General features: G+C 36.7%; 1 protein-coding gene across 1 annotated transcript in view; it reads right to left on the bottom strand.

Moving 5' to 3' along the window:
* si:zfos-2326c3.2 (mitogen-activated protein kinase kinase kinase kinase 4) overlaps positions 1-26,049 on the bottom strand; it is a 116,780-nt gene that overhangs the window by 18,370 nt on the left and 72,361 nt on the right. Inside the window, exons 19-30 of the mRNA XM_059345611.1 lie at positions 25,395-25,465; positions 21,930-22,009; positions 14,461-14,543; positions 13,145-13,239; positions 11,236-11,320; positions 9,783-9,950; positions 6,827-6,935; positions 6,407-6,562; positions 5,707-5,850; positions 4,365-4,499; positions 3,958-4,058; positions 1,949-2,098 (exon numbers count right to left, since the gene is read on the bottom strand). Of these exons, the coding sequence (XP_059201594.1) occupies positions 1,949-2,098; positions 3,958-4,058; positions 4,365-4,499; positions 5,707-5,850; positions 6,407-6,562; positions 6,827-6,935; positions 9,783-9,950; positions 11,236-11,320; positions 13,145-13,239; positions 14,461-14,543; positions 21,930-22,009; positions 25,395-25,465 (1,377 nt within the window). The remainder of the gene's footprint in view (positions 1-1,948; positions 2,099-3,957; positions 4,059-4,364; positions 4,500-5,706; positions 5,851-6,406; positions 6,563-6,826; positions 6,936-9,782; positions 9,951-11,235; positions 11,321-13,144; positions 13,240-14,460; positions 14,544-21,929; positions 22,010-25,394; positions 25,466-26,049) is intronic.

Genomic DNA, 26,049 nt, shown 5'->3' with positions numbered 1-26,049 from the left:
TTCAATCAGTTAGTTAGTTTGGATTATCAAAGTCACACAATTACACAAACTAACCGATAGAGGCAACTGTTGTGTTCTGCAAGGTAAAATAACTTTTTTTTAAAATGTTTTTTATTTGGTAGCTTTTAAAGGAACACTCCACCGTTTTTTCATATTAAAACATGTTATTCGGTCAAGTAAGACGAGTTGATACAGACCTCTTGCGTCTCAATGCATGCACTCAATCGCCCTGGCGTGCGGCACCACTTGGCTAGCACTTAGCTTAGCCCCGTTCATTCATTAGGATCCAAACAGATGTTAGACGGTTAGAAGCGACCAAACTCCTCCACGTTTTCCCTATTTAAATACAGCTACACGAGTATCATCACTCCTGAAAAATCTTCTCCCCTCAGGAGTGATGATATTACTGCGCCGAGTCGAAGTGCTCCCAAGTGCTATTCCGCCATACATTATAGTTCTCCTTTTTATCCGCTTAGAAAAGCGCCACGTTTTATTTTGTGTCGCCATACTTGGTCGTTTAACTACTCGTGTAGCTGTATTTAAATAGGGATAACGTGGAGGAGTTTGGTCGCTTCTAACTGTCCATCTGTTTGGATCCTAATGAATGAACGGGGCTAAGCTAAGTGCTAGCCAAGTGGCGCCGCACGCCAGGGCGATTGAGTGCACGCATTGAGACGCATTGACATTTGACCGAATAACATCTTTTAATATGAAAAAACGGTGGAGTGTTCCTTTAAGGAAGCAAATTGGGTATGCAGGTAGATGAACACCTCATTGAACTAAGCGTCCTTGCCTTGCAAAGCTTGTGGAGTTTTCGTGGACTAAACCATCAACCCCCTCAGGTTTAACTTGATGAGGAGGTTGGGTGGACACTCAAAAAATAAGACCTGTCAAAGGGAGGATGAGCTCATCGAGAGTCAACAGCCATCCACATATGGAGAGGAGATGGACACCACCAGATTATCTTGTCTAGTGAAACACTTATGGTGATCACACCAGACAACCACAACCGCGTCCTTCATCGCACCTCAGGATGGAATCGAAAAATGTGTATAACACAACAAGTACTGCAGAAAATCAATCAAAATGGAAAGAACTGGTGAAAAACATCATGGTACACCTCCAGCCACTTGGCTACGGCTTATGATGATGCTGAGAAAGTAAAGACAACAGCTTCAGACAGATCACCATCAATCAATTCAAATTCAATTCAAAACCTTCATGCTCTTCATTTGCAATCCAAAATACCTCCAAATTGCAAACTCCACACAAAAGAGACCCAGGCTGGAGTCGAACTGGCTAACCACTACACCACCGTGTAGTCCCCAAAGAACAAAATATGCAGCTTAAATCTAAATAGACTCAACCTATAACGATCTACAACCATAAATAGTCAGAATGCGCCCAGAAGCTACTTTTAACCCTGGCTTCAAGGAATCAATCTCTACAATTTTAACTGAAATTTCAAATGCTGTATGAGGGATAACAGACAATATGGAATCAAAAAATTGACTCTCGAATATTGCAAGTTGGAGGAGCAAAGACAACAGCTTCAGATGCCTGTCAGAGAGGACTGTCTGACAGCAAGATAAAGCTGTGAAAATATAATAATATAAGACTGGAGGCGTGCTGACAGCCATCTACTGAAGGTAATACACTGACTAAGGACCTCAGACAACCACACTTAAAAAAAATCGGAATTATAACTTTAATACTAGTTAATGCTGCAAAATTAGATTCTAAGGTAATATTAGACAGCTGTGTTTATGTTTATAAGATAACCCCCCTTTTCCAACACCTGTTTTTGGAAAAATAACTTACCAAAAAGCTTACCTTGACCTTTTTTTTTTTTTTTTAGAAATAACCTAAAAAAAAAATGTTTTCCAGACAGAAAACCAGACAAACAAGCAAATGCATGAGGCATAAAGAATATTAAGTAGACTCTTACATGTGTAGGCAGGTAGAGGTCGTAAGGTGTTCCAGAGTCGACATCGATGGCGTGGAACCCAGACAAGGAGCCGTAGATGACCTTTAACCTCTGACCTTCCTCCACTGTCAGGTCAACAGACATCGGCTTCTGAGGCAGAGACCTGAATGACTGAACACACACACACACACACACACACACACACACACACACACACACACGTCACCACAACAACTTGGTAGGAATAGTGTGTAACATAAAGTGACATTTCAGTCATTACCCTTAACCCTTTATCAGGCAAAGAACTATATTTGGTAACTTCAGGTAATATTTCGAGAAAAAATTTGCAAATTTACTACATTGAAGTGGCAAATCTACAAGAAAAAAAGTTGCAGATTTAAGAGATGTAAAGTGGCGAATCTGTTGGTATATATTTTAGTCCCTTTTCTGCAGAGAGAGGGTTAAAGTACGCAGGAGAAAAAGTAGCTCAGGCCACCGAGGACACAGAGAAATGGGACACAGCTCTGCTGAGAATCTGTGTGTATGACTCTCATATCCTGGATGTGTCATGTGCATGTGTTTGTCTGTGGAAATGACCCTATTAGATTTTTTTTTCTCCGTGTCTGTCAATGTTTTGTCCTAGATGTGCAAGGATACAGAAAGGACAGAGGAAGAAGATGTGTGGTTAACCTGTTGGTGGTGATTTAACTTCTACCAATAACCTTCCTTGATAACAATCAAGGATGAAACTGAAGGCATTAGGATGCTTGGCAGGTTAAATTTTGCATGTAATTTCATATGTTACATAAGGGTTTATTCTTTTGAAAGTCTGCATCAAATTTTATGGCAATCCATCTCATATTTTCAGATATTCCTGATGTATGTCCCAATAATACAAGCTTGTATTTTCCCGGAGTACTCACACTTTTCAGTGCACTTTCTTTCAAAGGGTGTCTAGCTGTGGGCCTTCTCGGCTCTACACTAACTGCATCACTACTGGCCAATGGTGGAGCTTCACCTGCTGCTGTCCCCTCCAAGAACTCCTGCTCTCCTCTGTCTCTCTCCTCCTCTCAACCCTTCCTCTCCCCCTTCATCCTCTATCTACTCTTTTCTACTCTGTTGATCTGTCCTGTACAACCACATCTATTGACGTCTGTCCGTCCTGGGAGATGGATCCCTCCTCTGTCTCACCCTGAAGTTCCCTCTTCTTTTTCTCCTGTTAAAAGGGTTTTTTGAGGGTTGATATTTTTAATTTGTATAGTGCTGTATATGACAAACGACTGGTCCTTGACTGTCTCTTGGTGATACTGGGCTGCTCCAACAGTTCATTGGCTCTTCCCTCTGCTTTACAACAAGCCCTCATGTTCATCTTTCTATGTCTAATTCCCAAGATAGGTTTAAAAAGATCCTTGGCCCTTTTATTGTATACATTAGAAAAGATAGACCTCCACCTAGAACCTGAATGCATTGCTCTTTTTAAAAAATATATTTTTATAATTTATTATTTTTTTGTTGTTTTTCTTAATGTATCCATGTTATGAGACTTTGCTGTCCCCCTCTGGCTCGGGCCTCCTGGACTCAATCTCTGGCCCTTTTCATATGAGCGGACATTTGGGGCATTTTGTTGGACCGACATGTTTTTGTGTACATTTTCTTTTTACGTTAATGATTAAGTGGTGGCTGGCTGTCTGTTGTTTCTGTCCTGTTTTATTTTTTTTTTCTGTTGGTTTTTTTTCTATCTTTCTTGTATTGTATATGCCTGTATATATATGTGCCAAAACTTTGCATAAATACATTTACAAAAAAAAAAAAAGAAGCTTTTTTTGAGTAGTTTTCCCTGGCTGGTGCAAGGTTTAAGGACAGAGGGTGTCGTACCATGTATAGTCTGTAAAGCCCTTTGAGGCAAATCTGTGATTTATGATTTTGATTTATATAAATAAATTTGACTTGACAGACAGAGACAATTGCGTTGCTAACATTGTCATGTCACACAGGAGATACATTTTCCATCCTACTGAAATGTTACCAACCTTGAAGGCCATGAATTTGTGGTAGGGTTTGGGGGCCCAGGCGTAAACCTCCACAGCATTCTTCAAAGCAATCACTAAGAACTTTATCTTCTCGTAACGCACTGAAACAAGACAAAGAAGACCAAGAAGATGCCTTAAGAAGCTGAAACCTGATAACTCTGTATATTACTCTCTAACGGTTACAGTTGGCTCTTTAAAGTTTTGAACTTACTTGATTCCTGTGGTCTAAGGCTAGTACCATCAGGTTGAATCACTTATTGCAAGTCGCTTTGGACAAAAGCGTCAGCTAAATGACATGTAATGTAATGTAATATATTAAGCTCTCAAAGACATCTACCAAAACTATACTTACATTTTTTCTATATAAAATTTCACCATTCGATGTGCCCTTCACAGTGTCTACTCACCCACTTTATAGTGCACACAGCCTTCCAGGTCACCTACTGAGGTCCATCCCTGTCTCTTCTCCACCTCGGGGTCATTGTGCAGGATTTTGTTCCTTAACCAGGACAGGTAGTACAGACGGAGCTTGTTCTTTTTACCTTCAGACACAGAGAGAGAGAAATTGTTTAGATAAAACTTGACTGGGTAATCATGTAAATATAGTAAACTGAAAAGCAATGACTTCCTTCACACTGACCCAGTTACTTTCAGATGTAGAATACCCGAGAGAATTTGCTCAGAAGCAATTTAACAACAATTGATGGTGGAAGGAAGGCAATTCCTTCCTCAGTGTCCTATATCGGAAGCCAAGGATCATTTTTCTGTCATTGTAATTTTAATTTTTTTGCCACAAGATGCTGAAGTCACCACCAGCACCTGTTCTAAATGGAGTCCCTTTCACACATGCAGTCTATTCCTTAAATGATCAGGAACATTTCCTGCATGTGTGAAATCTGTGCTGCTAATTCCAACCTTAATACAAGAAGTAACATTTCAGGGAAAGCATGTAAATGGTGACATTTGTCTGGTGAAAGATGCTTTCTCATGGAGCAGAAAACCAATCACAAGACTGCTGTGATGATATATTTTAATATGCAATTTTAGAATTGACGAAAATATTTTTGCAGGTGGTTTGATAGCAAGTTTTATTGTTTTCAAACATGCTCCTTTTTCAAGAATGGCTGGAAAATGGACTTGGGTTAATCTGTTTCTGTCTGCTTTACTGTTCACAGGAAAGTCAGATATAGTAACTGTGTGAAGATGTTGTACAGCTAATGAGGAATATGGATATCTATATGGGTCCGCTATATAGGTGCTGTATATGAAGGCTGTGTATCTGTGTATCTGTGTATCTTTAAAAAAAACGCTAACTAACTGAAACTGTATTTTGTGGTTAGAAAACTAACTAAAATAATAATGAAAATGTCCTTCGTTTTCATCTTTGTCAACTTTTTTCATACGTAAACCTTTTTGGTTGATATGAAATCTATTTCATCTATCTGGTTTTATGACTTAATAAACTTATTTGGGCTGAGATGGATCAGACAAAGGAAATAAAGGAAACATTTATTGTGACCTTATTGAATCTGACACCCAACAAATACCCCATTACAAAAAAACTAAAACTGACACTAAAACTAATAAAAACTAAACTAAAACGAAGCATTTTCCAAAACATAAAAACGAATTAAAACTAACTGAATTTGAAAACAAAAATTGGCAACGAAATTAAAACAAAAACTAATGAAAAATCCAAAACTATTATAACCTTGGTACAGACTAGAAGCTCATCAAGCGCACATGTACCTGATATAGTGATCAATACATTGAGTCCTTCCAACACATCCATCTGCTGAAACCTTCGTCTGCTGATGAGGGAGTAGACTTTCCCCTGACCGCTGCGATCCAGCAGCCACAGACCGTTCTCTGTCCCCACCAACAGATTCACACCTGCACAACACCACACACACACGCCTTATTATACCCCACAGTCAACATGTAGGGTCATGCATGCACACACTATATTTGTAAAACATCAAGTTTTTTTTTTAATGGTTTGAATTCTAAAATAAACTATATATAGAGATTCTGCAAACTTTAAGAAAAATACATTTGCTGAAAACTAAATCCAATTAAGTCTGTATAAAGTTTTTAAGAGCATTTTTGTTGTCTTTTTAAATAAATCTACAATACACACACACACACACACACACACACACACACACACACACACACAGAGCTAGGGAACAATAAAACACACACAAACACTAGTGATGTACCAATGAAGCCTCATGAACTATTTTCTTTATTTTCAAAACCCACTAGTTGGCACCCTTGGTTTATTGAAAAAGGCTAAAGCTATGGTAATCAAATATGTTTTCAGCCCTTTGTTGAACAGAGAGCTCCATCTAGTGGAGTCAGAAAATTAAGAAAATGGTTCATGAGGCTTCATTGGCACATCACCAACAAACACAATAAAAAGATCATGGAATATGAAACTACACACCCCATAGTCCAGCACAGAGAACCTCAGTGTTGAATTTCTTCTTGTACTTGCGGATCTCTGGAGTGTCGCTCTGAGGTCGAATGTTGGTTGGGTTCACATTTACCACAGAGCCCTTCCTGTGGTTCTCTCTCTTGATTGGCTCACCCTTACTGCCCGCTGCACGGGGACAAAACACGCATGGAGTTAAAAAACAAGAACAACCGTAAAACTGTGTTCCCTTATGTTTTTGTTTCATGTAAACTACTTAATATAAAACATGTACCAAACAATCCATAAATTACCAAGATTTAAGTGACACTAAGTAAAGTAAGTTCTTGTATATCAACTGTATACACATATGAATATGTTAGTATTGCAGTACTGTTGTGTGTAGATACTGTGTGTGTGAGCGTGTGTGTGTGTGTGTGTGTGCCCACTCACGAGGGCTTTGTGGTGGTGATGACATAGGGATCAGTCTTGGATCGATGAAGGACAGGAATGAGGAAGAGGAAGAAGTGGAGGTGTTTTTACCAGCAGGACTGCTGATGGCCTGATGGTGTACAAACACAACAAAAACATTTATTCCAAAACAATGTTTTTATATTATTATTATATATTTTATTATTTAATTTTTTGACACTGCATTTGTTTATCTTTGTCTGCTTTTAGGTTGCTTTTAATATCTGGACTGGGATTGTGGATGAAAATGGTGCAATCAAGATAAGAAAAGATATTCCTTTATTGGACCCACATGGGGGACATTCAGGTGTGGCAGCAGCACAAGTACAGAGTAAAAACTGATTTAGGTAATAGAAATAGAATAATAAAAATTAAATAGAATAAATATAAAAAATAGTATAAAATAATAATACAAACAAACAAACAACCAAGACCAAACTAAAAAACTAGTATTTTAAACATGTGTAAAGAAATGTTTGCACAGGAATGTTAATTAATGTACACTGTCAAAAAAAAGAAGCTTTGACCCCATATGACAAATCATGTTCATGGCTTTACAGATCAGTGACAGCAGCTCTGCAACATCACTATTAGGTTCTCTTTCAAACCTCATTTTATTTCACTCTCTCACCAGTATTGGTACAAATACATTCTTGGTTTAGAGTTTGCTACCAGTAAACCTGAACTGTGCCACCACTTCCCCCTGGTGGACAAACACAACTAATGCAACTAGTCACATATTTACCTTTAACCCTCCTGTTAAGTTTAAAAATCTAAAAAAAATAGTTAGAAGTATTTTTTCATAAAAAGCAAAAATTTTAAAATGTGAAATAAAGTTTAAAAAAAAATCTATATCATGTAAAACCATTGTATTGTATATTTAGGTATTCCCAATGTGCATACAAAAAAGTTTTAACATGCATTTTTTAAATGAAAAACTAGTGAATTATCCTCATTGAATCTCATTGATCTGTGAGACGTAAAGAACACCATTGCACTAAATATTGATTAAGATGCTTAGTAATGGAGTTATTAATGAAATATAAACAATGTATATTGGGCTTTTTTAGTTTCTGACACTTTTGGATAATTAAACATGCCCCGGGTCAAATTGACCCACAAACATTATTGCTGTTCCTGAAAAACGAACATAACAGGAGGGTTAAGCAAAACACCCTGATCAAACCTTTTATCAACGTTAGGGCTGCAACTAACGATTATTTTCATAACCGATTACGGTAATCTGTCGATTATTTAAACGATTAATCGATTAGTTGTTTGGTCAATAAAATGTATAAAAATATCAATCAGTGTTTCCCAAACCACAAGGTGACGTCCTCAAATCTCTTGTTTTGTCCACAAACCAAAGAGAAATTCAGTTTATTGTCATAAAGGAGCAAAGAAACCAGAAATATTCGCATTGAAGAAGCTGAAATCAGGGAATTTGGACTTATTGTCTTTAAAAAAAACTGCTCAAACCAATTATTATATTATCAAAATAGTTGACGATTAATTTAATAATCGATTATTGTTCGATGAATCGAATAGTTGTTGCAGCTCTAATCAAAATCTTAAATTTTTCAATAACTATCAAGTTAACCACTTGTTTCAGTTGGGGGATACGGAAAGCAAACACCTGTTGATGCTCTTTTATGAACTGTCCAATCCTTCAGGGGAGCAACTCTTTACTAAATTCCTGTCTGCAATCTGCACTATTAAGACCTTATCAGCACATGATTTGCATAAGTTCATATCAGATGATCTTTGGCCTAAAATTCTCCCTCAGGGCTGCTCCTCATCTTTTTATGCCAGTGATGTACTGTCATATTGGGCATTTTGGACTTCGCAGAGACTTGCAATAATATTCCAAAGTATCGATAGGTGATGTAATACATGCGGTCAGAGCCCTGCCACATAACTCATCAATTCATCATTAATACAAATGTTCTGGACATGTCCGTCTCTACATTCACACTGGACTTGTTGCACATTTGTGAAGGAGCCATTAATGCTGAAAGGTGCATACATGTTTGTGTTACATGGCTTCAAAGTAAAAGAGAGCAGTAGGGTTGGGCAATGTACAGTCATGGAAAAAATGATTAGACCACCCTAGTTCTCTTCAATTTCTTGTTTATTTTAATGCCTGGTACAACTAAAGGTACAAAAATAGCTCATAAGAGTTTAATCTAAGAGCTGATTTCTAAACATTTACATGGTTTTCTTGATAATGATTTTGGTTATTAAAGAAATTGAAGTAAACAAGAGTGGTCTAATATTTTTTTCCATGACTGTATAATATATTCACCATTATGAAATATCATCATCTTATTAATTCTTTCACCAGAATTATATAACATAGACGCTACAAATAAGTTCATAATTTAATGTTTGAATTAGTTTGAATTAATTCTCTTCTACTTTAGATCCATTGATGTCACAGCCAGAGTGTGCAAATTCAGTTGCAATTTTGAAATCAGTCTGTGCACTAGTGATGTAGCAACAAAGACTCATGAACCATTTTCTTTATTTTCTGAGCCCACTAGATGGCACCCATGGTTTATTGAAAAAGGCTAAAGCAATGGTAATCAAGTGTGTTTTCAGCCCTTTGTTGAACAGAGAGCTCCATCTAGTGGCACATCACTACTGTGCACCATTAAATTAATCACAATTGTTACTTGTTTAAAGACTAAATCCACACCTACACCTGGACAAACACACGACCCCTGTCCTAACTGTTTAGGGATCTTTGCCGGGATTCAAATCAGAATGAGTGAATATTTACACTAAACAATAACGTTTAGATGTTAAATACATTGACTTTGCACAGTTTTCAATTTAATATTTATGTCAAAAGGGACAAAACAAATGATCACACTTTGTTTAGTTTACATTTTAGAAGGTGTCCCAAACTTTTTTGCAATCAGGGCTGTAAACTCACATGCAGGTCCTGGTGTGTGGGGGATCGAGGGGCTGTGGGCGACTGCGAGTAGCTGAGTTCACGTGTTCGCTGCTGCTGGCCCAGTGCATTGTGGGTAGGACTGGAGGAGGAGGTTTTCTGCAGGAGGTCTGGTAGCAGGTAGGTGTCATCTGAACCTATCCGAGAAATCTGAGGAGCACAATGAGAGACAGAGTGAAGGGAGGCGGGCTGTTGGGACCATGTTGATTGTAGTGAATTTTAACGATCCGAATAATTGTATATGTCCTTTTTATGAGATTTGAAACAAGGTGGACTTAATTTATGATCACTTTAGTTTGTTTTTCACTAAAAAAGATGTTGGTGTTCAATTTCTGATGCAATAATAATACTTATTTAAAAAGGTAAACTTAGTACGGTATGTTTTAGTGCCATTTCTAACATTTTTTTTGGTATAATATCATGAATCACAATGAGTTTGGCCAGGATAATGGTGACAAGAAATTTTCACAGATTCAAATGCCAGTTGAACAGTATAGAGCAGGGGTCAGCAACCTTTACTAACAAAAGAACCACTGTTGGCCAAAAAAGAAAGAAAAAAAAGGCATAATGGAGCCACAAACCTTATTTCCAGCCTTTCAAAGAAGATAAAACAGCCTACTGAGTCTAAATTAGCCTACCAGCATCACTTATAGATCATAATGAGCATTTCTTAAGATGATTTTGTCAGAATGCAGAATCTAAAAACTACACTTGAAGTTATATTTTCAATATTTAGAGTTTAAGGCACTGGGCCGTAGACTTTCGTAAACATTTCAGTTGACAAAAATGTTAAAACATTTTTATAATGTCATATTCTGTCATGGAAAAAAAAATATTAGACCACCATTTATTTCTTCATTTTACAACTAAAGGTACATTTGTTTGGACAAATATAATGATAACAACAAAAATAGCTCATAAGAGTTGATTTAGCTGATATCTAGACATTTCCATGGTTTTCTTGATAATAACCAAAATAATTATCATGGAAAATGTCTAGATATCAGCTCTTAAATTAAACTCTTATCAGCTATTTTTGTTGATATCATTATATTTGTCCAAACAAATGTACCTTTAGTTGTACCAGGCATTAAATGAACAAGAAATTGAAGAAAACAACGGTCTAATATATTTTTTCCATGACTGTATAAGTGACACACCTTTACAACTGAAGAATACTAATAGCTTTGGGCCTACACTAATGATAAATGAACATTAAAATGTAAAACATTTGTATAATTTTGTTGTCACAGCCACAGGGAGCCACTGCAAATGGCCTTTAGAGCCACTTGTGGCCCCAGAGCCTCAGGTCGCCTACCCCTGGTCTAGAGTATAACAGTACAGATGTAGCACCATCTAGCTGTTAAATGTTAAAATGCAATGAAGACTTTGAAGTAGAAAAAAGGGAAGCAGTGCGTGTGTTTTTGATGAGTACCTGGTTCAGATTGTGGTGAGGTTGCAGTACGATCCCATCAGGTATTCCTCTGAAGTGTTTCCCCTTTCCATTGGACAGGCCGCACCTTGAAACACACAGACAGGTCCACATTATAGACTAGAGTCTGACTGAAGGTGCTGCATTTATTAATTGGAAACAAGATCAATACGTCCTCTAGATCAACAAAAACCAGGATGATTAACTTCCTGGGAGTAAAAGCAGGAGAGAAATCATTTATGTCAAAATTAATAAACACTGTAATCTATAAGCAGACATGAATGCATGTATCACAGTAATAAGACTATTCATTTTAATGGCAAGTTTGTATGAATGTTAAATGTAAACCAAATTAAGATTGTAGTAGATTGATTTTTCCTGGAATTTTAATCCTGTCCAGTTTCTTAGTAGATGCAGCAGAATTCAGAGTAAACTTTTGAGTGCCTTTGGACTCAAACTTTTCTCTGATTCTTAATATTGGTTTCACATTGGTACATTACATCTCACAGCACATCATGTTTCATAATGTTGCTGTTTGGGAGAACTGAAAGAATTAGGCACTGCTTGTTCCAACTGTTTAATACCCTGCCAATAGGTTTTTAGGTTAAAAGAAAAGACTGGATGAAGACCATGGTGCATTCAAAAAAGGAATTTTTGAAACAAAATAACACGCACATTAGAGGTGTGAATCAGTGTATCGGCCCCATGCTACGGTTTTATCCCCATACTTGAGTCACGATACCATATAATTGCAATTTTACAATAAGGTGAGTATTGCGATTTAACTGTTTAACTGCATTTTGTGTCCACAAAATTAATTTCAATCAAGAATTCATTCATTCATTATCTAACCGCTTATCCGCATTCAGGTCGCGGGGAGCTGTAGCTGATCCCAGCTGACATTGGGCGAGAGGCGGGGTACACCCTGGATAGGTCACAGACTATCACAGGGTGACAAGTTCAATCAAGAATTGTTTTGTCAAATAAGAGAAATTTCTATTTGTCTATTTATCTCACTTCAGTCTTTTTATTTCTCCACAATGAGAGTCAAACCCACAGACTGACCAACAAAGTATTCAGTCAAACTGAACTCAACTGATATCAAACATGTATGGACGACAACAACTGCAGCATTTTATCAAACTTTCAAAAACTTTAAGCTTCACTGCTCTGTCTAGCTTCAATACAGCTGTGTCCGTGAAATAACGTGGCGACGGAGTCACATACCTGGTTCCAGTGTCTTTAGCATGAAGCTAAAACTGTCCTAACTTTTCAGCATTATTTCAACAACTTCCTGACACAATATCATGGAGCCTATAGATTCCTTGGCTCTTCTAGTTTCACATGAGACCAGTATCTCCAGTATATTCCTAAAAGTGAGCCCGCTACAGCCTCCGGAAAAAAACAAAAACAGCTAAAATACTGATGCTAAATCAAGTGTTAATATTGTTTGTTTGTTTGTTTGTTTGTTTTTATTTAGATCCCCATTAGCTTTTGCAAAGAGCTCCTCTTGCTGCTTTATTCTGGACCAAATACAACTTCCTTATATTACTCAATGAAGTAGTGGACCAGATTATAGAGCAGTAGTCTAAACTAGACTAAACCAAAGCCTGTATAACTTACCACATCTTTTGATTATTGATATGGCATTTCCCATTTTATTCACAACCTTCTTTATATGTTTATCCCATGATAATTTATTGTCAAAGATGACTCCTAGAAGTTTTACTTCTTCTAGTTGCTTTATCATCGTTTTATTTATGGTGAGATTAAGCTTTGGTTTAGAATTTAAAGAATGATTTGTACCGAATATTGATCCTTGGTGTCCATGAATCGATATAATTTTGCCACGCAAAATATTGCGATACTATGCTTTATCAAACCCCCCCCTTCCTGCTGATAAAGATCTCACCTGTTCCTCTCTTCGTCGTCACTGCTGCCGACCTCGTCACTGGACGAGGAGTATTCTGTTGCCTTGTTGAGCCGACCCAGAGCCGATCGAACACCCTGTGTGACGGAGGTGAAAAAAATACTTTTTTAATGTGGTATTGATGATGATGATTACAAAAAACTTCTACTACATTCAAATAAAAATAGCTTATAGGAAATACTCTGAGGTGAGTTTAAATCAGGGGTGGCCAACCCGTCACAGACCAAGAGCCACATTTTTTACTGTGTTACCACAGAGAGCCACATCATACACATGGGCACAGATGATCACCCCATCCCTTCCTCACACACACACACAAACCTTTGCTCAGCCAGATTTATTGTAAATGTCACACACCAACATGATAATGACAGAAATTGACTCCTAAAGTACTAAGACCACAGGCCAGTTTTTTCAACAATGAACATTGTGTGCACTGTCTCACACAGACAAACTCCCAGTTCAACCAAGTCCACAAACATAAATAAAATAATTTACAATAGCGTTTTTCTTTTACTATGCATGTTACTTAGCGTTTGACTAAAATACCTTATTGAACTTGTGCAATCTTCCCTGCTCTGCCCTGTTCGGGACATCGCCGAATGTCACAGGAAAGACCCGAGTAGTCCCGAGTAAACCCGAATGAACGACGAACAGTTCCGCTGCCGCACATCCTCGTCGGTTACGGCAGAGTCAAACTGAGCCTCATCATAACTGTTATCACTTAGTGTCCGTTGTGTGTGAGTACAAGTTATTTGCATCGGTTGATTATTATTATTATTTGCTGTATAATGTGCGTTTTTATGGATCCGGACCGGTCGCCATGTTGTGATGCGTGATCCCGCACATAGAGTTTTATTTTTGTAAAATCTCACCACAGCAAGTCCTATACCTTGTTCATGTGTGAAGCAATTAAAGAGGATAAAAAACTCTCTGAAGTAGCTGCAGTTTTTCTGACAGAAAACTACGGCCAGACTGTGTACGCCAGCATTCAAAATATAGTTTACAGAACTCAAGCGAAGCGCACACGCACATAAAAAAAAACCACAAACACAAACTTCGATATGAACGTAAGAGCCGCATGAAACCGGGCAAAGAGCCACATGCGGCTCGGGAGCCGCGGGTTGGCCAGGTCTGGTTTAAATTGAATGTGATACTGTGCCTCATTTTAAATCAGATCAGCGTGGCTTCGCAGTTTTTTCAGGTAATGTTACTGTCATGTTTGCTCACACATGCCACAGGAAGCAGGTCTACTATTTGGCCATAGATGAAAACGTCAAAGAAAACTCTTCATTTACTTGTCCACTGGTTATGTTGTCCTGTGTCCTCCTGTGCTGTTGTAGACGGTGCTGTAGAAGAGGACTCTCCAGCTTGAAGTAGCCTACAATACACACACAGACACACTCATTAGTGACATCACATTGGCAGCAGTTCAGCAGTGTGAAAACAGCAGCAGGGTGGTGTTAAGCAAACTGCTGAACCCATACCAGATTAACATTAGTGGTGAGAGATATAATTACCATGGACAAATGAGGCCGCTGTCAAAAACATTGCTACTTCTGCTGGCCTCTACATTGGATCTAACAGTGTGCATCATGAGGCTGGATAGCTTCTAGGGCTGGGCGATATATCGATATATAAAAGATATATCGATATATTTTTAAATGTGATATGAAATTAGACCATATCGCATATATTGATATAGTTCAATTTTCTTTCTTTCTTTCTATATAAATGCTGCCCTTACTAGGGTTTGTCATATTTAGTTATTTTGTAATTTTCATTATTCTTTTCTCATATAAATATATTTATTTCGGCCTATTTTATTTCATAGGCTATTTTTATTTAAGATATTTTTTTATTTAAATGTGCACTTTATGGGGCTTTGATTTAAAAAAAAAAAAAAAAAAAGGTACTCCGGTTGTTGTACAGTATTTATGTTCACTTAAATAAAAAGTTTCAATAAAACTACTACTTATCATATTGTACTTTGACTGAACATTTGCTCTCACTTTAAAATAAAAATATCGGGATATATATCGTATATCGATATTCATAAATATATCGGGATGTGACTTTTGGTACATATCGCCCAGCCCTAATAGCTTCACAGCCATACACTGTAACTGAGGAGCTGTGTTGGAGCAGGTACACTCTGAATGGACCTGAAGTACAAAGTACAGCTTGACCTGCAAACACGATGCTATCCTCAAGTTCAATTAATGCAGCAGTGCCTTAAACCTGCATTCTTTCTAATCGCCATTACAAAAAGAAGTCTGATTGTATAGAAGTCTATAAGAAAATTTCCCTACTTTTCTCTTGATTTATTACCTCTGTAAAAATCTTCCTAATGACTTTATGGTCTCAATCGCTAGTCTTCTTCAATACAACATGATGTTGTTTATGTTAATTATGATCCCATTTAGAGCAAAATAGACAGATAGATAGATAAAACAGGGTTTGCTGGCAACTTTGTGATCGATCACAGTGACCTGTCAATCAAGATAGAGGTGTATCAATGTATATCCATGGCACTGTGTACATTGAAATAGCAGCAAACTTGTTTTTGGTTGTCTGTGCTTCAGTTCATGAGAGTTAAGTGGAACAATTTGGCCACCTATAAATGCCTTGTTAGGTGTTTGTTTGTGATGTCCAAAAATTCAGTGTGTTTTCAACCCTTGTTGAACAGAGAGCACCATCTAGTGGGCTCAGTAAAAAAAGGAAAAGGTTTGTGAAGCTTCATTTGGCCATCACCAGCAACCGGTTGTACTCAAAGACACTCTAAGGAGTCACCTATGCATCTTTTTAGCCTGTTTGTCACCAACTAAAATAAGCGTAAAAATTAGTCTATCGATGTACCTTGCTAACTAAGCTTGTTAAGTAGCGCTAGCGTTAGCTGGTAACTTATTGTTGTCCCCTCGAGCTGCACCCTCTGCTAGCTGTGTTAGGTTGCATAACATTATCAGTCATTTAGAGTTGTTTGTCTGTTCACTGGATGAATGTAAGACAAATACACATTCTCCTTTTAGCTTTCCTTTTGTTTCCACAAACTCCTGAGAAAATATGTGACCCTAAATGTTTCTACCCACTAGGTTTTGAGAAAGCATTGCTAGTGCTTCTTGTGATCAGTGGTGGAAAAAGTATTCAGATCCTTTATTTAAGTAAAAGTACTAATACCACACTGCAAAACTACTCCACTACACATAAAAGTCCTGAATTAAAAAAAAATCTTAGGTAAAGTACAAAAGTATCAGCATCAAAATGTACTTAAAGTATCAAAAGTAAAAGTACTCGTTATGCAGAATGGACCCACTCAGACTGTTTTATATTTTCCAAATATGTAATTGGAATCTTATATTGCTGCATTTATATAAGCAGTCTTTTTAATGCTTAATGTAGGGCTCATTAACTACTTAATATACTGTTATGAGGTTTAATAATAAAAAAAAAAAATGTCTAATCACTTTAAATTGATCATGTATTTAATGTTAAATCGTGAGCTGAAAAGTAACTAAAGCTGTCAGATAAATGTAGTGGAGTAGAAAGTACAATATTAGGCTCTAAATATAGTGGAGTAGAAGTAAAAAGTTACATATGTGGAAATACTCAAGTAAAGAACAAGTACCTCAAAATTGTACTTAAGTACAGTACTTGAGTATATATACTTAGTTACATTTCACCACTGCTTGTGACAGAGGTTACCGATCCCTCGCCCCCTAACAACTCTGTTATTACTGTTTTTTATGCTATTAAACCAACGTGTCATACTCAGTTTGTAAAAATATATATATTAATGCTACAAATACCCTTTCCAACAATAGTATAGTTCAAAGTGAAAAGTAGCCTTTTCTCAGTTGCACCATGGGCTGATAAAAAGCTTTTTAACAACAGTAAAGCTGTAAGAGTCTCTAGGAGAATCTCTGATCTGTGGCTCCAAACAAAAAAGACCGAGGCCTGCAGCCAAACTGAGTGGGAGGCATCAAAAGCTGTTTCCTCCCAACTACACACAGAGGGAAACGATGAAATACTAAACATATTCTCTCCATCTTCCTCTCTTCTTGCAGTCACAACAAGAGCTTCCTTGATGCCATGCAAAGATGACACAGAGAGCAGAGCTTTGAAACAGCTGGTTCTGTCTCTCCAGACACACAGGTAAAGAGGGCAAGCTTTCAACTCCTTCCTCTGTGTTGTGGGCTCCTGTTGCTTTATACTAAGTCTATGTGTCTATCTGTCTGTGGTGTGGCTGTGTGCATCTGGTGTCAGGATACTGTTTTGGGTGTGGGTCTCAAACTAGCGGCCCACTTTTTTTGGTCATTTTGTGTCTTTTTTAAGTAATTTAGGTTTTTTTTCTGTCATTTTGTGTCTTTTTTGGGGTCATTTGGTGTCTTTTTTTGGTCATTTTGATACTGCCTCCAGCGGCCCCAAGCTAATTTGAGTTTGAGACCCCTGGTTTAGGGTGTGGGGAACCAGTGACTTTTCAATTCCCATTCCAGTGACAAGTTCAAACCAATTTCAAACTAATTGTCCCCAAAATATAATTTACATTATTAGGGCCCGAGCAGGCAACGACCTGCGAGGTCCCTATTGTATTTCGAATTATTATTTATTATTATTAGGGCCCGAGCAGGCAACGACCTGCGAGGTCCCTATTGTATTTCGAATGATTCTTTATTATTATTAGGGCCCGAGCAGGCAACGACCTGCGAGGTCCCTATTGTATTTCGAATGATTCTTTATTATTATTTTTAGGGCCCGAGCAGGCAACGACCTGCGAGGTCCCTATTGTATTTCGAATGATTATTTATTATTATTATTATTATTATTTTTATTCTTTGTCCAAAATGATCGCATTTTTCACTGCCTGAACATACCCCAAAACTCATGAAACTTTAAATATAAGTCACACATGGTGAAAAATTTTATAATCTATTGTCATCCTGAATTTCCACCACTAGGTGGCGCTATAATAAAGGAAAGTGCGTTTAGGCTAATAACTTCCACATACTTTATCACACATTCAAAAAACTTATATCCACGCGTTCACTGAGTTGTGCTGAATCTCGTGATATAGGCCACTCCCATTTTCGCCTACCGTTTTTTTTCGCAAATTCGCGAAATGTCGCAAACCTACTTTTTCGAACTCCTCCTAGGCAATTTCATCGTTTTGCACCAAACTTTGCACAGAGCATCTATGGACCCTCATGACAAAAACTCATGAAACTTTAAATATAAGTCACACATGGTGAAAAATTTTATAATCTATTGTCATCCTGAATTTCCACCACTAGGTGGCGCTGTAATAAAGGAAAGTGCGTTTAGGCTAATAACTTCCACATACTTTATCGCACATTCAAACAACTTATACCCACGCGTTCACTGAGTCCTGCTGAATCTCGTGATATAGGCCACGCCCATTTTCGCCTACCGTTTTTTTTCCGCAAATTCGCGAAATGTCACAAACCTACTTTTTCGAACTCCTCCTAGGCAATTTCATCGCTTTGCACCAAACTTTGCTCACAGCATCTATGGACCGTCATAACAAAAAGTTATTAAAAGAATTTTGATTACCCAAAGAATACTCAAGTTATTAAATAACAACTTCCTGCAGGGGGCGCTATTTTCAACACAAAACACGAAATGTTGCATATCTCCTCATTGGTGTGTCTGAATGACATGAAACTCAGGTTACTACTTCCCCATGAGGCCCTGAGGCTTGCTGCAAAATTTTGGACGATTACCACTAGGTGGCGCTCTTTAAATTGAAGTATTTTATATCTCCAAATCGGTTGGTTGGATTAACACCAAACTTGGTATACTTATTGTCAATACCCTCCTGAGGATAACCCTTAAAGATTTAATTGATCGGCCCCTAGGTGGCGCTCTGGCACCAGTTTAATTTAGTAAGTGCCACTGTGCTCAGACCATAAGACTTAAGGCAATGAAATTCATAGGGGTGGTATAGACTGGTCCCTGTAACGCACAAACCCCGACGGCAGCATGCCCCAACACGCGTGTACTGCGAGGGCCCGTTCAGTACTGCGCGCAGTCCTAGTTTTTTTTATTCTTCTTCCCAAATGATCGCATTTTTCACTGCCTGAACATACTCCAAAACTCATGAAACTTTAAATATAAGTTACACATGGTGAAAAATTTTATAATCTGTTGTCATCCTGAATTTCCACCACTAGGTGGTGCTATAATAAAGGAAAGAGCGTTTTGGCTAATAACTCCCACATACTTTATCGCACATTAAAAAAACTTATATCCACGCATTCACTGAGTTGTGCTGAATCTCATGATATAGGTTTTATTGATCGGCCCCTAGATGGCGCTCTGGCGGCAGTTTAATTTAATGAGTGCCACTGTGCCCAGACCATAAGACTTAAGGCAATGAAATTCATAGAGGTGGTATAGACTGGCCCCTGTAACGCACAAACCCTGACGGCAGCATGCCCCGACACGCGTGTACTGCGAGGGCCCGTTCAGTACTGCGCGCAGTCCTAGTTACTTTTATATCTGTATTGCTTTATCCTACAAAATAACACAGTATAGTATCTGACTATGTTACATTCTGAGGTCATTATATTAAATAGTCTCTATTCTTGTCATGTAGGAACCCATACAAACTATAATATTTTAGAAGCAGAGGTACCTACTTTATATCTATGAGCTGTAGAAGCCCAATTCAGCCAGTAAAAGAAAAAAAAAGAAGGAAACTTAGCCTTGTGATAAAAATATTATTATCATGTCATTTTTAATGAGAAACCTACTTGAAACTATTACTATTATCTCAAAGTAATGTAAGAAACTATCTAAAAATGATAACATTTTTCAACATAATGATTAAAAATGATGATTTAGTATTTCAAAATAATACTTTTGGAATAAAAATGACTTCCTTTATCAAAATAAAGAGGAACTTTCTTAAAATAATGACCCAGTATTTCAAAAATAATTAGAAACGTTCTCAGAACAATGACATAGTATTTAAAAAATAAACTTTTAAAAAATAATGACTTATTTTTTTCATTACATAGTAGTTCAAAATTAATGAGAAACTATCTCAAAATAATAAGTTTACATCCCAAAATAGTGATGTAGTTTATCAAAAAGAATGAGTTACTATGGCAAAACAATTAATTACTATTTCAAATAATTACTAAGTATCTCAAGTGAATGACTTAATATTATTATTATCACTCATTATTCTATTAAAATAACAAATTAATGACCTAGGATCTCAAAACAATGAGAAACTTTCTCGAAAGATACTATCTCATGTATTTGAAATATTACCTCATCATTTTTAAGATACTCCGCAGTTATGTTGAGAAAGTTTCTCATAATTTTGCAATACTAAGTCAGTATTTTTAGAAGCTTTTTTCAGTATTATAAACTAAAAACTTTTTCCAATGTGCAATATCTGTAAAAATGCAAAGTACTCTCATAAAAACAAACAAAAAAACCCAAACATATATTAATAATAAATGCCAGCAGAAATGTATGTATATAATGTGTATATAAAGTATATATCTTATGTTTTTTGTTCTTTATTCTGTCTTCTATATCTATCTACAGTCATGGGAACAATTATTAGTCCACCTTTATTTTTTAAAATCATTTTCTTGTTCATTTTAATGGCTGGTACAACTAAAGGTACATTTATTTGGACAAATATAATGATAACAACAAAAATAGCTTATAAGAGTTTAATTTAAGAGCTGATATCGAGACATTTTCCATGGTTTTATTGATAATGATTTTCATTTCAAAACAATGATAAACTTTCTTAAAATAATGACTTAGTATTTCAAAAAGAATTAGCAACTTTCTCAAAAACAATGACAGTATTTGTAAAAAAATAAACTTTCTCAAAATGATGACTTAGTATTTATTTTAATTTACTAGTAGTTAAAAAAAAGATAAAATATTTACCATGGCAAAACAATGACTTACTATTTAAAATAATTTAAGTATCTCAAATGAATGATACTAACTTATGTATTTGAAATACTACCTCATAATTTTAAGATATTCCGCAGTTATGTTGAGAAAGTTTCTCATTTCTCGTTTTTTTAATAGGTTTAGTGGAAATTTAATGTCACTTTAACATTTTTTTACATTTTCAGGAAAAAACTACAATCTTGTAAATGACACCAAGTAATTAGTGTCATTTATTGATAATGATTTTGGTTATTATTAAGAAAACCATGGAAAATGTCTAGATATCAGCTCTTAAATTAAACTCGTATGAGCTATTTTTATTGTTGTCATTATATTTGACCAATCAAATGTACCTTTAGTTGTACCAGGCATTAAAATGAACAAGAAATTGAAGAAAACAACGGTGGTCTAATGTTTTTTTCCATGACTGTATGCTTCTTATGTTTTATATTCTTTATTCTGTATCCTATATCTATTAGCTTCTATATCTATCTATATCTACCTTGATCTGCTGTGGCAACTACATTTCTCAACTCAACTCAACTCAACTTTATTTGTAAAGCACTTTAAAACAACCACAGCCGCAACAAAGTGCTGTACATAAACAAACAGAACAAGAGACAATAAAATAAATAAAACAGGAATAAACACTAAAATAAATAGATTCATTTCCCCACTGGGGGATAAATAAAGTAATTTCTTATCTTAAAATATATATATTTTTCCCACTAAATTGGCAGAAACAGGCTTCCATACAATAAGCAGAGTAGATGAAGGTGTATTTTTATGTCTCATAAAGCAGGTAGCTTCATGTGGAACAGACCTTGGTGGTTGCTGCTGCCAGAAGAGACTCCATGAGAGCCGGAGCGTCCACTCCTGTCTGCTACAGACACCGGGCTGCCACTAGATGGAGAAAGAGACACACATACAGAGCAGCACAGATAGAGAGTGAACAGTGATTAACATTATACACTTCTATATGTTCTAATCCTGACTATATCCTTCACGCTGCCACTGCAATGACCCAATTTCCTCATCATTAGTTTCATCTAATCGAAAATAATCTTCCGAGCTAAAGCGATGTGATCTCCCCATGACCGATTGTTCTCTAATAGTGTATGCAGCGTGTGTCATGATAAATAAGGTTCCCTCTGGCTGAAAGGAGAACTGTGTTTGAGAACGAGCCTGCTCACAGCGTGGTTATAATGCCAAAGATTACAAATAAAGAATGTTTGTTCACACTCTATTTTAGACTGAGACTTGTTTTGTTTACAGTTTAAGGACAGATGGGTGAATTGTTTCTTGTATCTTAAGGCAACCAGCTCAGCTGATACTTCAGCTAAACTAGCTTGTACACTGCAAAAAAGGTGTGTCTAAAAACAAGATAAAAACACTAAATCTGAGAGCAATGATTATGCTGCATGGACAGATAATTTCACTTGACAAGACTTATTCAATCACGACGACAAGATAACAAGATAAATTAAAGCTGCACGCAGCAATGAACTGGCCCGAGCAGAGTGCACTGCAAATGATTTGTTTCTTACCAAGATAAAAAAACTTTAGATTGAGAAGTGTTACATAATTTATTTGGTTTTAAGAGTTCAACATGCTTATTTCTAAATTTAACAATCTTAATTTAATGATTAAAAATGATGATTTAGTATTTCAAAATAAACTTCCTCAATAAAAAATACTTCCTTTTTCAAAAATAATGAGGAATGTTCTCAAAATAATGACCCAGTATTTCAAAAATAATTAAAAATTTCCTCATAACAATGACTTAGAATTTCAAAATAATGACACACTTTCTTAAAATAATGACTTGGAATTTCAAAAAGAATTAGCAACTTTCTCAATACAATGACAGTATTTGTAAAATAAACTTTCTCAAAATAATTACTTAGTATTTCTTTTAATTTAGTAGTAGTTAAAAAAATGAGAAACTACTTACTATGGCAAAACAATGACTTATTTGAAATAATTACTAAGTATCTCAAATGAATGACTTAATATCATTATTATTACTAATTATTCTATTAGAATAACAAAATAATGAGAAACTTTCTCAAAAGATACTAACTCATGTATTTGAAATACTACCTCATAAGTCAAGTCAAGTCAAGTCAAAGTTAATTTATAGAGCACATTTAAAAACAACCTCAGTTGACCAAAGTGCTGTACAGTTATCAAAATAGAATAAATCACACACAAATAGGTATAAATAAAAACAATGAAACAATAAAACACTAAAAAAAGCAAAACAATAAAATAGTAATAAAAACTCAATCCAAAACAGAGTTAGAGATAAAAATGAGATACTATAATAATTTTAAGATACTCTGCAGTTATACTCTGCAGTTATGTTGAGAAAATTTCTCATTTCTCATTTTTTAATAGGTTTAGTGGAAATTTTATGTCACTTTAACGGTTTGTTACATTTTCAGGAAAAAACTACAATCTTGTAAATGACACCAAGTAATTAGTCTCAAACTGACTCATCATTTTGTGATACATTTTTGTCAATTTAGACGAGACTGATTCTGTCCAGTTAGACGGTTTATTTAAAGTGTCTGCACATGGAATCCACAGCATATCGATTACCTGCACATGGCCCTCAGCAGTCCTAAAAACTGCAACAGTGTAACCTGAGGGGCAGCTGAAAGGCTTCTGCCACAACACTGAGAGTTGGGAAGGCGTTACCAGTGGTAACTGTTTTATGAGAGCAGTTTAGAGTAGAGACCACTAACATGCACACACGGTTGGACTGGTTCCCACGCAGGTTAAGGCTACGTTTACAAGATGGTGGTCTGAACAGAAGACGCAAAAGTGGCGTCGTGTCTTCACTTTTTATTACACGTTTGGACGAGCGTTTTCAGGAGGGAATCTGCTGGATACGGTGACACAAAAGTGTGTGAATTGGATTGGGTATGCAGCCAGGCGGCATCACTTAAAGCCATAAGAGCACCTTTGGGCATGTGGAAGTTTTCATGCCACGCATTTTCATCAGCTAATCCTTCCACAAAGTTCTCCACCATCCACTAGATCTCCCAGGTCTCGTCCAAAGCCCTCTGGCTCGCCTTCGACCAGTTGGTGCATCCAAAATGTGATAGAGGTAATTACAGATCCTTCTCTGTTCACTAATACTATATGTACATATCCTGTACATTTGGTGGAAAGACTCCTGTAAGTTTATTAGAGCTGCCAGAGCATCTTGAAGGTCCGACGCATGGAAATAATCCCACATGTTTGTTTATTTCCCTGTACTGGAGCATGTATGTGACGTAAACGCGTACGTGACGTGAGCAGATCTGAGCAGAGTTTTGTGTCTTGGCAGTGTAGACGGACACGCTACGGAGGAGCGGATTACAGTTTCAGATTTTTGTGTTTTTAAGCCCCAAAAACACTGTCACCATCTAAATGAAAGGCACTTCCCATAAAATATTTTGTCGTCCTCGTGTAAACTGGACCTAAAATACATGGAGAGAGCATGATTCATTCTCTGGTCAGGACATCGTTATTTTACTATATCTTTACATAGTATCTGGTTACTGCTATATTTATATTCTGAATAACAAAACCTCAGAAAACACACCAAGGAAAGCCACATTTTAATGGTGCCGAGTTAGGTACAATAAAGATATACATAATTAAGATCAATATAAACATAAATAGAAATAGAAAGTTAGCATTTTAGCTCCCTAAGGGCTAATCACTCAAACTCAGTGAAAATTTTGAATGTTTTTTTGTCAGATGTCTGAAATAAGGTCTGTGGTTAACACAAGCTGAAGAGATGTTCACGTGTTGTTGTACGACATAAGATACGTAAATACTCCCACTTGTGAATTTTGGAGTTTTTAAGTGTCCTTAAATAGGCGGTTGCTAACAAGTGTCTAATACAGGGATGGGCACCCTCACTTGAAGTGGCCCTCAGTACAACTACATGCATTTGAGCATGAAATCTTAAAAGTGCAGTGTAAAAATGCACAAAATTACTTCTTGCGATTAATGTTGGTCTGCTGTTCTTGCACTGGAAAAAACTAAATCACAGTAAGTGGTTATTTTTTATTTGCTTCAAACCTTTTGTATTCCTATTTATACTGTTATACATGCATTTGAGCATGAAATATGTTAAGTTACTGCACTGTTAACATATTTAAAATCCTATAGGAGAATTCTCAATGGAGCCCATGGAGATGCTACTTGTGGGATTTTTTCACCCTTCAGATGACACACTTGTCTCGGTTGTGGCTCTGTGTTTAGTGTGCGTACAGTGTAGTTGTTGTACCTTGAAGCGGCCCTCTTGTGTCCCATCACCAGCTCTCGACAGTAGAACTTGGAGGTAGTGCGTTCTGGGACCTGGAGTTTACACAGAGCAGAGAGAAGAGGACGAGTCAGTTAACTACATACTGTAGTCAGTGAATACACAGAGATGGGAGTCTCCTGGTGGTCCTCATAGCTTGTTTCACTTCTCATAAGTTTGAGAGGGCTCTTTACAAGGATCTCACGTCTCGCCAAGCAGGGTTTCAGCTAATTATAGGAAGGTTTCTGCGGTTATGAAACCTTTATGTACAACAACCTCCAAAGTGCCTGAAATGGTGTAGAGCAGAGTGCAGTAAAATCTTTAATAACCCACCAGGAGATATTTATTACTGAGAATCTAATGAGACCATTTGGCTTTCCTATTTCTTAACATTTCTCAGTTGCTCCTTTAAACTCCCCAAAGCCATGTCCAAATCTCACATGGGATGTGGAAACATTATCTGACTCAGGGATATTTCTTAAGCTTTTTCAGCAGAGTTGCATGGGTGATATGACAAGAACAGCATTGTGAAATTGATACCAGATCAATCTGTGCTCGTGTTGCAAACCGCTGTGTTCTTCACAGGATCTTTCAACATTTCATTCTTGTCAAAGTCCCAGTCATACCAGCCAGCTGGTGA

The sequence above is a fragment of the Centropristis striata genome, chromosome 12 (genome assembly GCF_030273125.1).
Source record: "Centropristis striata isolate RG_2023a ecotype Rhode Island chromosome 12, C.striata_1.0, whole genome shotgun sequence".
NCBI lineage: Eukaryota > Metazoa > Chordata > Actinopteri > Perciformes > Serranidae > Centropristis > Centropristis striata.
Note: the sequence above shows the minus strand (reverse complement) of the source record. Positions and strands in the feature narration are given on the sequence as shown.